The 15211-nt window shown below is 43.5% G+C and overlaps 2 protein-coding genes across 2 annotated transcripts; one reads left to right on the forward strand and one right to left on the reverse strand.

The window, feature by feature from the left end:
- Nucleotides 1–1023: 1023 nt before the first annotated feature.
- Nucleotides 1024–2938, forward strand: LOC120107208 (cytochrome P450 86B1-like). The gene has a single exon (XM_039120378.1). It carries the CDS (start codon nt 1248–1250, stop codon nt 2841–2843), a length of 1596 nt encoding a protein of 531 aa, XP_038976306.1. The 5' UTR covers nt 1024–1247; the 3' UTR covers nt 2844–2938.
- Nucleotides 2939–4224: 1286 nt separating this feature from the next.
- Nucleotides 4225–4707, reverse strand: LOC103709980. Its single transcript, XM_008795535.2, has one exon. It carries the CDS (start codon nt 4705–4707, stop codon nt 4225–4227), a length of 483 nt encoding a protein of 160 aa, XP_008793757.1.
- Nucleotides 4708–15211: the final 10504 nt, after the last annotated feature.

Raw genomic sequence — 15211 nt, forward strand, 5'->3', positions numbered from 1 at the left:
TGGTCCTTAGTAGTTGGTAGAGATCTATCTATAAAATCAAGCAGTAAAGAACGAGAAATTTCATGATTCTCTATAGTAAAGAGAGAGATTGTTACGTAAGGAATTCAAACATCCCATTTGAACAACAGAGCCTCACAGGGGGTTTCATTTAGAGTGGACACACATTTTTATCACAATCTAAAGCACGACCAATGCCATGCAGCCAAGAATCATGCTCAAGATATTGATCCTTGATGGTTCCAACTGAATTTTAACATGTCAAGAGGAAAACCAACCTTTATGTGTTACTGCTAATAGGTGGATTATATCATATTCAAGATTGCCTCCTGAAAAATTTGCAGCAAGTCACTGCCTTGCAGTTGCTGTGTACAAGCATGTAAATAGTATGGCGCTTCCTCCAAGACTGTGGAAAACTTTGATGGTTCTAGATCATGATGTATGGATACCACTTCTATCATTATTACCATTGCGTACGAGGAATGCAACAGGACCCAATCTTGCAAGGCAGAAAAAATTGTGGCATGACAAGATTGTTGTATTTGACAGTGGAATTATGGCATAGAGCACCGATAGTTGAGAAATTATTAGGTGGACCAATGAGATTATATGGTCCACTATAATTTTCCCCTCTTATTTCTTCTTTTTATGTGTAATAACAACAGCATCTAATAATTTCTTTCAGTAGTTTTCTTTTGAGAAAAAGGTTTATCCTTTTTGTGGCTCTTTTTATGGGTGTGTGTATAGATATATATGTATGTATGCATGTATTTTTTTCTTTGGCAATCATCCTTAACTGTGCACCTCATATTAATTTGAGAGTGCATCTTTTTGTGATCATTTTCTTTTGTACACTAATGCGGAGGATTAGAGTGCTTGGAAGCCAAGTTTGCTAATACAGATAGAAGTCCCATCACAATTTCCGATCGTCCCCGACTCTGAATAGCATAGCCCAACCCTATCCAAAGAAGCCAGTCTCTTTTGCTCATCTTTAATTTCCTCCCCACCTGTCATTTAACATCCCATTTGGCAGTTCCTTGGCAGCCTCTTTCGCATTTTATTTCGGAAAGTATTAATGTTGAAGACTCTGGAGCCACCTTGGTCAAGAAAACGGTTGGAAGATTCATCACTTGGCTGATCCCCTCCACAGCCTATTCCCTTGCTGTAAAGATATATAACCACCACCCCTTCAAAGAGCTCCAAGCTCGATTTAACTCCACCCCACCAAGGCTCGCTTCCTTTGCTCCAAGATGGAACTAATGCTTCAAGCCTTCTGGTCCGAGATTACCCACAACCTCCGGATCTCCGACGTGGCTGTGGTGGCGCTCGCTCTCTTCGTCCTCAGCGCCACCGCCCGGCGGCTGACGGAGAAGGGCCCCATGATGTGGCCGGTTCTGGGCGCGATCCCGACTCTCTTCTTTCACCTCAGCAACGTCTACGACTGGGCCACCGACGCCATCGCCCGGGCCGGCGGCACCTTCCCGTACCGCGGCATGTGGTTCGGCGGTGCCCATGGCGTCATTACTGTCGAGCCGGCCAACATTGAGTACATGCTCAAGATTCGGTTCTCCAACTTCCCCAAGGGCCGGTACTACCGCGAGCGCTTCGGCGACTTCCTCGGCGATGGCATCTTCAATGCCGACGACCAGGGGTGGCGAGCCCAGCGGCGCGCCGCCACCGCTGAGATGCATTCCGGCCGCTTCGCCGAATACTCGGCGGAGACCGTGCGAGAGCTCGTCAACCGCAGGCTGCTCGTGCTGCTCGACAGGCTGTCGGCGGCCGGGCAGAGCGTGGACCTCCAGGACGTGTTCCTCCGGTTCACCTTCGACAACATCTGCACCGCTGCTTTTGGGGTCGACCCCGGCTGCCTCGCCGTCGACCTGCCGGTGATCCCCTTCGCCAAGGCTTTCGAGCAGGCGACGGAGCTCACGCTGTTCCGGTTCATCGTGCCGCCGTTCGTGTGGAAGATAATGAAGCATCTCGACGTCGGCTCCGAGAAGCGGCTCAAGGTGGCTATCCGAACAGTCCACACGTTTGCCGAGAAGACCGTGTCGGACCGGCGAGCTGAACTCCGAAAGCTCAAAGGATTGGATAAGCGGTCCGATCTCCTGTCGAGACTAATGGAGGCCGGAGTCAAGGAGGGTGGTCATGGCGGCATGGAGTGCAATTTCTCGGATAAGCTTCTCAAAGACTTCTGCATCAGTTTCATACTCGCTGGCCGGGACACCAGCTCGGTTGCACTGGCCTGGTTCTTCTGGCTTCTGCACCAACACCCTCAGGTGGAGGAACGGATTCTCGATGAGATATCAGAGACCATCAAAAGGCGGCAAGACGAAGTTTGCCGCCCGGACGACAACATCGTCTTCACGGTCGAAGAGCTTAAAAGAATGGAGTACCTCCAAGCAGCGTTGTCGGAGTCCCTTCGACTGTATCCGTCGGTGCCGCTCGACTTCAAAGAAGTGCTCGAGGACGACATTCTCCCCGATGGGAGCGTAGTCAAGAAGGGGGCAAGGGTGTTCTACTCGATATACTCGATGGCGAGGATGGAGCGGATATGGGGGAAGGACTGCAGGGAATTCCGGCCAGAGAGGTGGATAAAGGATGGCATACTCGTCACCGAGAGCCAGTTCAAGTATACGGTGTTCAACGCCGGGCCGAGGCTGTGCGTCGGGAAGAAGTTCGCCTACATGCAGATGAAGATGGTGGCGGCGTCGATACTACTGAGGTACCGCGTGGAGGTGGTGGAGGGACAGGAGGTGAAGCCCAAGCTGACCACCACCTTGTACATGAAGAATGGGCTCCGGGTTACCTTTAGCAGGAGAGAGGGGTTGGCCACCCTGCAGTGAGTGGTGTGCAGAAAAAATTATAATAGCAATATCCAAAAAATTCTGCAACTATGTAGAAAAACTTAGCATTCGTCGTCTAGAATGATTTGAAGATAGCCTGCGACAACAAACAAAAATAAATAAATAAATAATAGTTAGGGCGACACAAGGTAGTACATACGTTTATGCTAGAAATTTTCTCTGCCTCTCCAATTTTAGTATAGTGGCTCTCGAGGAGAAAAACCACTGCCTCTCCAATTTCTATATAGTGGCTCTCGATGAGACAAACCATGGCCAATACGCATTTATATGGGCTGTATTTTGGATGGAAAGGAAACCTAACGCTGAGGTTAGTTTTATTTTGGGACCTTCCATCAAGCGAATTTATCCTTAAAACAGACTCGTACCTTTCATACCACACTAAAAGCAACTACCAAGATGGACCACATTGAGCTGTATTGAGTTTTGATGGTCTAACTTATTTTTAGCAGTAAGAAAATCCAGTAAGCGGCAACCTACAATTATGAAAAATTCTACTAAGGTGCTCTTGATTTGCAGAAGGGTTGTAGAGGCCTCATTGGTTTGTGATAGGTCGCAGTCAGAGGAAGGAGCTAGTTGAGAGAGAGAGAAATGGTTTATTTACTCCTCTCTTTAGGTAAGAGAAAAACCCATGTAAGCAAAGTTCTACTTTTTTCCTGAGGTGAGAGCAACTCGGTTACAACAAAAAAAGAAAGCAATACCCAACCTAAACTATCTCCTCCTCCTTCCTAGCTCTTAATCCCCTCCCCATGACGTGGTACCGGAGCCTTCACTTATCAACACCTTTCCCCACGTCCTCGCTTCGGAGCATCGCTACTATCTTTCTTCCCATGTCCACATGGAAGCCAAGCCATCGTGCGTCATCACCTTTCCCCACGTCCTCGCTTCGGAGTGGCTCTACCACCTTTCTTCCCACTTCTCATGGGAGCCGAGCCATCGCGCGTCAACAGCGCGCCCAATGTCCGCGCTTCAAGAGCATGCATGGTGGTTCTTCCTCCTCCGTCTTCGCGACGTGGTTCTTTCTCCTCCATCTTCACGACGTGGCTATAAGCGGAGCCACGTGCATGGCCCCTCGTCGAGAGCCCTCCTACTTCCTGCTTCATCGTGGTAGACTCCTCCATTTTCTCCTGCGAACCAAGCTCGGAGCTGTCAAGGTGGCTATCAAGGTCGTGGCTGATGGCAACCAGGTAACATGGGTTTGGCCTACAGACTCGCTGAGGCCTGGCAGGTTTGAGAAGCTCATCGCTCCCATCATCCCCTCCCCCTTCAAGCAAAACCTTGTCCTCAAGGTTTGCTCCGAGAGACTACTCCTTCATCAGTTCATACTCTTCCAAGTGGCGTCTTCTTCAAGCAATGAGCGCCACTATACGAAGATTTCTTCTGTAAGCTTCCCTCCCTTGCGGACCCATCGATAATCCTTAACCAATTCAGGCTCGAGCATCAGGTTTCCGTCCTCTTTTATTGATGGCAGATCAGTACAGGAGGTCTGGCCTTCTCCCATTTTTCTTTTGAGAAGCGAGACATGGAACACTGGATGGACTTTAGCAGTCTTTGGTAGCGCCAACCGGTATGCTACTGATCCTATACGCTCAGTTATTTGGTAGGGGGCGAAATATTTCTGAGCTAGCTTTTGGTAAGCTTGTCGGAAGACGGTTTGTTGCCGATAGGGAGGGAGTTTTAAGTACACCCAATCTCCTTCTTCAAAGATCACTTTCCTCCACTTCCAGTCTTCCTGTTGTTTCATGCAGTTCCATGCCTTCTCCAAATTTTCCTTCAACTCCTTCAACAATTGATCGTGATCGACTAGGCTTTTGTTGATCTCATCGACGGCTGAAGCTCCTTCCATATACTAGGCAATTGAAGGCGGAGCTCTCCCGTATAAGGCTTAAAAATGGAGGCATCCCGATGGTCAAATGGAAGGTGGTGTTGTACCAATACTCCGCCCAAGCTAGGTTGGCCTCCCATGACTTGGGAAACTAACTGCATAAACATCTGAGGTACTGCTCTACACATCTATTCACCACTTTAGTCTGGTCGTTCGACTATGGATGATAAAATGAACTCATGTTAAACGAGGTTCCCTGGAGTTTGAAGAACTCTCGCCAGAAGGCGCTCACAAACATAGGGTCTCAGTCACTCACGATGGACCGCAGCATCCATGTAAACGTCCGATTTGATTCACAAAAAGCTTGGTCACCCCCTTAGCAGTATATGGATGGGAGTTTGAAGAACGCTCGCCAGAAGGCGCTCACAAATATAGGGTCTCGATCACTCACAATGGACCGCGGCATCCATGTAAACGTCCGTTTTGATTCACAAAAAGCTCGGCCACCCCCTTAGCAGTATATGGATGGGAGAGAGACAAGAAATGAGCATATTTGGTTAGCCAATCAACGATGACCAAGATCACGTCCTTGCCCCTGGATCGCGGTAACCCTTCAATGAAGTCCAAGGAAACATCTTTCTAGACTTGCGTTGGTGTTGGTAGAGGTTGCAGTAACCCAGCCAGAGCCTGTGCTTCATACTTATGCTGCTAGGAGATCACACACTCCACTACAAACCTTTGAGTATCCTTCTTCATTGATTCCTAGTGGAAGGCTTGAGAGATTCATTTATAGGTTCTCAACAACCCTGAATGACCGCCGATCTTGGTGTTATGGAATTCCTCCATTAATTTGGAACACATGGATGATCCTGGTGGAATCAGAACCTTGTCCTTATAATATACAATTTCTCCCTTGAGTCGGTAATCTTTCATGTGGTCCGGCGCGGCGTCAAGCTGCTTAAGTTTGCTTCGCAAATAAGAGTCACGGTTGGCAACCCATATCTCCTCCCATATGTCAAAGAGCGGCCGACTGATGGCATTAAGTAGGGCTGCTTCAAGTTGGCGAGACAAAGCGTCTGCGACTGTATTCTCCTTTCTAGGCTTATAAACGATCTCATACTCATACCCCAAGAGTTTGGCAACCCATTTTTGCTACTTCGGCGTACTCATGCATTGCTCTAGGAAATGCCGAAAGCTCCTTTGATCGATGCGTATCTGGAACTTCCTTCCTAAAACGTATGGCCGCCACATACGCACTGCTTCCATGATCGCCAGCATTTTCTTAGCATAAGTGGACCATCCTTTTCTTGCTATACCCAGTGCCTTGCTCATGTATTCAATGGGTCTTCCATCCTATGTTAACGCCTCTCCGATGCCCTTGTCGGAGGCATCTGCTTCAATGACAAACATCCTCAAAAAATTTGGCATCGCGAGCACCGGAGTGGACGTCATGGCTTGCTTTTAGATGATGGAAGACCTGTTCAGCCTGGGAGTTCCACTGAAACTGCCCTTTCCTCAATAGAGCTGTCAATGGTGCAGCAATGATCCTGTAGTCCTTGACGAACTTTCGGTAATACCCTGTCAGCCCAAGAAATCCCCCCAGTTCTATCACTGAAGTTGGTTGTGGCCATTCCAGCATAGCTCGAATCTTCGTGGCATCCACCTGCACTTCCTTGGCCGAAACAATGTGGCCAAGGTACTCGACTTGCTGTTGCCCAAAAGAACATTTAGAGGGCTTGAGGTAAAACTGGTGTTCAGCGAGGATCTTGAGGGTTTCATTCAGAAGAACTAAATGCAATTCCAAGGTTGTACTGTAGACCAGAATGTCATCGAAGAAAACTAAGACAAACTTACGCAGGAACCTCCGAAAAATTGAGTTCATTGCTGCTTAGAATATGGATGAGGCATTGCACAACCCGAAGGGCATTACCAGGTACTCAAAATGTCCATTATGGGTGTGAAAGACTGTCTTCGAAACATCATCGGGGTGAACACGGATCTGGTAATAATCCGATCTGAGATTGAGTTTGGAGAAGTACCATGCTCCATGAAGTTCATCGAGCATGTCGTCAATGATTGGGATGGGGAACCTGTATTTAACGGTGGCCGCATTGAGTGCTTGGTAGTCTGTGCAGAACCTCCAGGTTTCGTCTTTCTTCTTCACTAGGAGCACCGGGGAAGAGAATGGACTTGGCTCTCCCGGATGATCCCAGTTTCCAGCATGTTAGTCACTTATCTTTCAATCTCATTCTTCTGATAATAGGCGTACCGGTAAGATCGCACATTGATTGCTGAAGTTCCTTCTCGCAAGAAAATTCGGTGGACGAATTCTCACTCCAGTAGCAACCTTCGAGGCTCTTCAAAGAGTGCCGAGTATCGGCTCAACAACTGCTGGAGGTCCGTTGGCTATTTGTCCTCAGCTATGGGTTAGTGGTTGCCCCCTTCTTTGACAAAGACGGCGAACAATTGGGTCTTTCTCGTTATTTCTCGCTGCATCCCTTGGTGATCTAGAGCTTGAGCAAGTATAGGGGGCTGTCCAGATAGTTCACACTCCGACCGTCCCACCGAAATTTTATTGTCAGACGCTTCCAATCATGGAGCACCGGGCCCAAGCAGGGCGAGCCATTGTATACCCAGAACGGCATCCAGCCCTACTATCGGCAGTGTATAAAAAGTCACCCAGAACCTCTAGCCTTGCAGCTTCATCTCCACCGGCTGAAACTTCGCTTGGCTTTGGAGAGTTTCCCCATTCACGACTCAGACCCCAAACTTCTCAATAGCATCCACTGGAAGTTGAAGCACTTGGGCGATGCGATCACTTATGAAGTTGTGGGTTGAGCCGCTATCGATGAGGATGGTTAGCGGATGTCCTCGAATATGAGCAGTTACCTACATCGTCTTCGGTCCGCTCCACCCTGTTAGTGCCTGCAGAGAGATCACTGGTTGTGCATTGTTGTCGAATTCCTGTTTACCTAAAAATATGCTAAACAGATCGTTGTTAGAACCAACAAACAAACTTTAAATAAATTTTACTCTTACCTTTTCTACTCGAAGAATAGTGGTCGTAAGAGGTCGATCCACAGGGAGGCGATTGGAGTTGCATAAAAATTGAAATGTTCACTCCGATTCAAAATCGATTTTTTGAATAACGAAAGAAAATCATTACGTTGGAGATGTTGACGGATTCTTTGGTCCACCGGAGAATGTTTTCTACTTGAAATTGACAAAAAGATAGGTATTTAAATTCGAAAGGCATTTATATATTGAACTAATCAAAGAAAAGCTTTGGCATAAAATAGATGAAAACAATGCTAGAAAAATTGCAGACTGGAATATAGATTGCATGAAAGAAGATTTAATGTATTGCAGAACAGAAATTAAAATTACAGAATAAATACAACTCTCTACCCAAATAAACTCTCAAAAATTAAAACTCAAAACAAAACCTAAAATAAAACTAAAAATAAGGACAACATGCGCTGAAACTCAAAACATAACTTCTCAATTAAAACTTTCAATTAAAGTACAACTAAAAAATACATTGCTCTCATAAACTCAAACTAAAGAAAAACATTGCTCTCATAAATAAATAAAAAAAACTAAACTCAAACATAAAAATAATAAAATACTCCTCTCTTATTTTTTTTCTTTTTCTTTTCTTCCCCAAAACAGAGCTTCCCCTGTTTTTCTATTAAACCAACCGAGCACTCCACCCTACTCTTCCCTGGTCTTTGGCCCACCACCCAGCCGAGAGCTCCCTTCTTCCTCTCGTTCTCCCCTTCTTATAGATTGCCAGAGCATGGAGAGGAGGAGAAACGGGCGCGGGATCTCAGGAGGTGGATTCGGATGAAGAGCACCGTGGGTGCTTGGATGCGGAGGAGGCTGGACCAGCCAGCGTGATCCGTGGATGATGAATAACAAGGCTTGCAGGAGATTGCTCGCAGACCGTTGCTCTCCCCTGTTTTCGCACGGGATGGACGCGGTGCAGATTTGAAACGGGCGGCCGAAATTGGTGCTGGGAGGCTAGGATTTGGGGGAGAATCACGGGCGGCTGAAGCGGCTTCTTGAATCGGCTGGGACGCTGCGTATGGGATTTGCTAGCTTCACGAGAAGGAGCTGAAATGGGGTACTAATCCGGAAGCTTTGGAAGAGGAGGAGAACGTGGATCCGAGCGCTAGGAGGAGCCGATCACGGTGCGGATGCGGCTGGGATCACGGGCGGAAGAAGCTATGTGGATGTGTTGTGATGTGCGGAAGAGCTGGGATGCAGGGAGGAGCCGATCATGGCCACGATGGAGGCTGGGATCACGGGAAGGATGAATGCCGACGGACTCTTGGGCTGTCACAAGATCCCTGGGAATTGGCTACTGGCTGGCACGCTGGGGATGGGGGGAACGTGCCATGCATGGTACGATGGCACGGGCTGAAACGGACGAAACATAGTTGGGCTCGGGCTGCTGCGGCTGACGACGCATTTGGGATGCTTCTGAACCGACACGCTGAGATGTGCTGTGCACGGTGGCTAGCGACGTTTTGGTGCAGCAAGGGCGAGCTCGGCAAACGTCGGGGAGGTGCTAGCAGTGAGTTCCAGGCATGCATAGGCGGGGACGTGCCACGGCTGAGATGCGGACGTGCCGGAATGGTATCTTCCATGCATGGCAGCATGAAGAGCTCGGGACGTTGGGGACGACACAGGTGAAGGTGCTCGGGATGAGCTAGGATGTGGGCTTTCCATGCATGCATGGGTGCGATGGCTTGATTAGGTGATACGATGGGGGCTGATCGTTTGAAGTGCGGGGAACGAGCTGATTAGGCTACTTACACAAATAAAACATTAATTAGTTAATTTTATTATTAATGATTAGCTAAAATACTAATTAAGATGGTCTGACGATTGCACTTTTATGCTCTCATCACATCCCCCAACCAGCTTATTGCCAGTCTCTAGCAATTTAGTACGAAAATGAGAGTGCAAAAGTATTAATTATTATATATATACATGAACTAAGATAAATACTCACTTTCGTAGAGCACCACGATTGCACTTAGCACGTGCAACAAGCCGTTAAACTCCCTAGGTTACCCTAGTGGATGAGTGTTGTCTCGTGAGGGTTTGCAGTGAAGTTACCCACAAACTTCAATCCCAAAATAAGATTTGTATTATGAAATGAAAGTCTAATTTCAAGTACATAAATAATAAGAATTTCAAAAACACACAAGGTTTTAATTACTAAGTAGCCCAAATTCTAGGTTAGTATGCAATTTAAGTTGAAGTCATTAAGTTTTCCGTTAGAAAGTTGTAAGACTTATTTATACTTGAGTGCTCAATGAAGTCTGGACCATGCACAAGCTAAGGTTTTGGATCTCCAAAATATCGCTAATGCTAGTGGTTTCCAAGAATTGGTCGGACAAGACCTATTTGCTGATTCAAAATCATCTTATCTGTAGGATTTCGAGAGCTGTGGATGTTTACTTTAATACCTCATAGGCTTTATCTGTAATATTCCAGTTTACTCGAATTTTTGCAACGACGACTTTCACACTATTGTCTTTCTTAATGTCAATATACAGAATTTTTTTTTTCAAGAAACATGATAATGTATATATTGTGCACTTTTACTCCTGTGATGATTCCTCCATGTAGCGAGCAATTAGTCGACAATTCTCACACCAGTTGGCATGAGGTGTCGGGCATCAAGACTTTCCTACGGACCTATGCTCGGGTTCCTCATCACAAGCCTGCTGACCTTTGACAATAGGTAGCCCTTTTCGATGTACCTGACTAAATCCACCATTTTAATTTTTTATTTTTTATTTTATTATATATATATATTGTGAATCAGAAAAAGATGGTTCATCAGGATTCGAGGTTGCTACCATATTCTCAACACAATGTCAAACCTATACCTTAGAAATGCACGTCAGATGTGTTGTGAAATTTCAAAGCACTAATTAGCTTACAACTTACTAAAAGGAACTTAATAAAAGAACTCACTTTGTACTACTTCTGACTAGTCATTGGGCTTTTAGATTTTATATACCTTGTGTGTTGTAAAGAAATTAGAATTTTTTAAAAGATTTTTTTTTAATTCCAAAAAATTTTAACTAAAAACTTTTTTTTTATAAAATTTTAAATGCTTAAAAATACTCCAAACCTAAATCTAACATTGTCCTCAATGTTAAAGAAATTTAAAAGCAGTAAGAGGACGGAGGAGAGTTACCTGATATGGGTGGGTAAATTGACAATTGGGGCAAAACCCCCAAACTTGCATGTTAGTAATTTATTGAAAATTATTATTATTTTTTTTACATGTTGGGTTGCCTCCCAAGAGCACTAAGTTTTATGTCTTCAGCCAGACAAAATGTAGATTTATTTTTTTTTTTCAACATTATCTAATAATGGTTTTGGAAGAGTCCGAGGAAGAACAGTCGGCTGATGACGATCTAATGCTCATAAGGGGAACGAAATTAGGGGGCGCATGCTCGACCCCTTCCTTGGAATAGGCAAGGTAAGCCTCTAAAAGGTCCTTACTATAAGTTTGTAAGAAAGTCTTCTGAACCAGACTTTCAATCATGACAACTTCATTGATTTCTTCATCGCCTGGTGGTTGTTTACTTATGTGGAGACATTAAGCTCGACTTTCATGTTGCCGAAAAGATAACTTCAGCATGCCATTTCGACAATTTACTCGCAGCATTTGCTGTGGCTAAAAAAGGTCTACCTAAAATTATAGGTGTGTGACTGTCTGGATGTATTACAGGTTCGGTGTCAAGGATAACGAAGTCCACAGGATAGTAAAACTCGTTTACCTTTACTATTACATCCTCTACAATCCCCTTAGGATACTTCACTGTCCTATCTGCTAAGGAAAGGGTAAATATTTATGGGCTTTAATTCTCCCAAACCTAACTTTTGGTACACATAGTAGGGAAGTAGGTTCACACTGGCTCCTAAATCGAATAAGACTCTCTGGATGATCGTCTCTCCTATTTTTTATTTCAATGATGGGGCAACCAGGATCTTGAATTTCGGGGCAATCTGTTGTTGAATGAGAGATGAGGCTTGTGCAGCCATAACAACTTGCCTAGGAATGCCTGGTTTTTTCTTTTGACCGTGGTGAGGTCTTTCAAGAATTTTGTATAGAAGGAAATTTGTCGTATGGCATCAAGAAAAGGTATATTTATTTGAACAGTTTTAAAGACTTCCATGATTTCATCATAACTGAGATTTTTTCTTGGAATCTTGTAGTCTACTAGGAAAGAGAGCCTTGGGTGTGTATGTCTCTATTAGTTTTCTCCTCTATTCCTTGTGTGCATGTTCTTGTTGGCCTTTTTCTGAGTGGGGTTCGGTTCATGCTTTTCTTCTTTTTCTTGTACAGGAAGTTGGACCTTGTTGTCCATTTGCTTGCCAGACCATAAAGTGGTAATTGCTTGAACTTCATGAGTTGAGTTTTCATTTTGAATCAATTTTGACACTGGCCTCCTTGGCCCTTGATTCTGTTGCCTACTAGGGTTAGGCACTGGCTGACTGGGTATTCACCTCTCTTCCTATCCCTAGAGAGTTAGCTGTTTGGCTCAGACTAACCTCAAGTTTTGGCAATCGCTTGCGCAGTGGAAATTGGTTAGTCCTGGGCTTGGGCTGTATTAGTCTGTTGCTGTTGCTTGATAAAATCTTGTTGTTGTTTCATCAATATTAGCCATCATGGTTTCTAATGGTGAAGGTTGCTGTGGGACAGGGGCATTATAAGGAGGTACAGATGGAACCAAAGGTTGGTTCATTTGTGATGGACCTATCCTGGGGAAGTTGTTCTGAAAACCTGGTGGACCACCTTGATGCTGAATAGGTTTATTTTGCTTGTATGAGAAATTTGGGTGGAACCTATTATCAGGGTGGTGACTGGGCTGAATGAATTGGGAGTGGGCTTCTTGAAGGCACTATATGAATTTAGAGCATTTGCCTGCTCAGCCTTAATGTTGGGTAAACTAGGACAACACTCCACTAGATGCTCAGAATTGTATAACAAGATACATAAGCCCTGTGGCTCGTGTTCCACTTTCATGATGGGATTTGACTTTTTGTATGTACTCGAGCTAATGGAAACAGTGAAAGCATCAAACTTTTTACTTAAGTTGTTCATTCCAGTCACCAGATTGGACATGACATTTTTGAGTTCTGGGTCTACTTTCATTTCATAATTATCTGGTTTTCTAGATCCGAACTCATCTCTATTTACTTCCTCACCATAGCTACTCCAATTTTGGGCGTTCTTGGCTAAGTCAACAAGAAATTCATAAGCTTGATCCGGGGTTTGGTTCATGAACCTACCCTTGTGCATGGACTCGATCATGTTTCTATATGCTAGAGGTAATCCTTTGTAAAAGAAATGTACTAGATCAGCCTTGTCAAGCCCATGTGCGGGCACTTGACCAAAAGATCATGAAATCTTTTCTAAAGTTAGAAAAATTCCTCCTCAGATTTTTCTCTAAAAGTTCTTATGGCATCCTTAATTTTTTCAGTCTTTACCATGGATAGAACTTAGCTATGAACTTTCTAGATAGTTGTTCTCATGATGTGATGGAAATTGAAGCAAGAGAATACAGCCATGCAGCAGCACGATCCTCTAAAGTCATGGAAAACAACCTTAATTTAATACCCTCTTCATCTAAGTTTTGATTTCTAAACGTTTGACAGATTGTCAAAAATTTGTTTAGATGAATATACGGTTGTTCACTCTCAAACCCATTAAATTTGGGTAACATGTTATTGTTGCAGCCCGAATCTCGAATTGGGCTGCATTATGAATTGGTAATACTATGCAAGTAGGGGGACTGGCGGATGCGGGTGCGAATAACTCATTCAAAGTTCTAATATATTCACCCATTGTAGAGATTGATGGTTGGCTTACAATTCGCTGATTGTGATGAAAAGTTCTGTCAATCTCTAGATCAAATGGTGTTAACTTACCCCTTAATGACCTTCTACCATGCATACATTATCAACAATTCATTAGATTCGACTTCTAAATAAATCCTAAAGAAAAGAAGGGCTAGACACATATGACCACAACCAACACCACACAACAATTTGACCCTATTAGTCTTAGAATTAAGTGAGGTTTAGTAGCTTCTTAAATCTAGTTGCACAGAGATTTATCGGTTAAAAAGTTCCTGAAATTTCTCTAGATTAGACAGCTCCTAATCTCCCTTTCAGATTAGCTTGAGCTTACCAGTTAAGCGATCCAGTAACCAGTGACCAGAAAAGTTCCGGGTGTGTGGTGGTGCCAGAAGGGATACACCGATACCATAATATCCGTAACAGTTCTTATTGTTGTAAAACTTTTCTAGACATCACCAATTACTAAATTCTTACTGGAGTGGTTTTCAGCCACTTCTTCCAAGAGCCTAATGAGCTCGAAAATCCTAAGGCTAACGTCTAATTGATTTTAATTTAATTTGGCTTAGGATATGTATGCAAGGTGGGGATTTTTGAACTAAGGGCAGGTAATGACTTTCCGACCTTATCTTTTAATGGATTTTGCCCTTAAATTATTTTATGCAAATAATGCTTAATACTAAATGCAGCAAATATTCAATGATTTTTTTAAAGTTATGGAATGTCATTAGGTTGTACTGATTAAATGAGCAAGCAAAATTTTTTTATATTTATTTTTCTTATTTTTTTTTAATTTTATATTTTTTTAAAAATTTTATATAGGAATAACTTGAATGTAAACTAAAAACTAATCCTTATGCGTCAGTCAATCTCCGAATGCCTGTTGAATAAGCTCTGGAGATTATCCGTGAGGAGCCCCAATAAAGGTATGATTACCTTGGAGGATTGCACCCTATCAATTACTAGCAAATTTTTTTTTATATTTTTTTTAAATTTCAAATTTTGAATTTCAGAATTCAAATTTGAATTTAAATTTTTTAAATTTTAGTATTTTGGAATTTTTTTAATTTTTTTTGAATTAAATTTTTTTTCAAAATTTTAAATTCTGAATTTCAAATTTCAGAATTTAATAACTACGAAATTATTAACTAAAAATAATCAAAACAAGAAAAATTAATAGAAATAAAAAAACTTACTACCGGAGTGCGTTCACTCCGGTCATCCAAAATTCGATTTGATCTTCGTGATTGTTCTTGCTTCTCGATTTACCTCCCCCGGCAACGGCGCCAAATTTTGTTGTCAAATTCCTATTTACCTAAAATATGCTAAACAGATCGTTGTTAGAACTGACAAACAAAGTTTAAATAAATTTTACTCTTACTTTTCTACTCGAAGAATAGTGGTCGTAAGAGGTCGATCCACAGGAAGGCGATTGGAGTTGCATAAGAATTGAAACGTTCACTCCGATTCAAAATCGATTTTTTAATAACGAAAGAAAAACATTACGTTGGAGATGTTGACGGATTCTCTAGTCTACCGGAGAATGTTTTCTACTTGAAATTGACAAAAAGACAGGTATTTAAATTCGAAAGGCATTTATATATTGAACTAATCAAAAAAAAGCTTTGGCATA

The sequence above is a fragment of the Phoenix dactylifera genome, unplaced genomic scaffold (genome assembly GCF_009389715.1).
Source record: "Phoenix dactylifera cultivar Barhee BC4 unplaced genomic scaffold, palm_55x_up_171113_PBpolish2nd_filt_p 000795F, whole genome shotgun sequence".
Classification (NCBI taxonomy): Eukaryota; Viridiplantae; Streptophyta; class Magnoliopsida; order Arecales; family Arecaceae; genus Phoenix; species Phoenix dactylifera.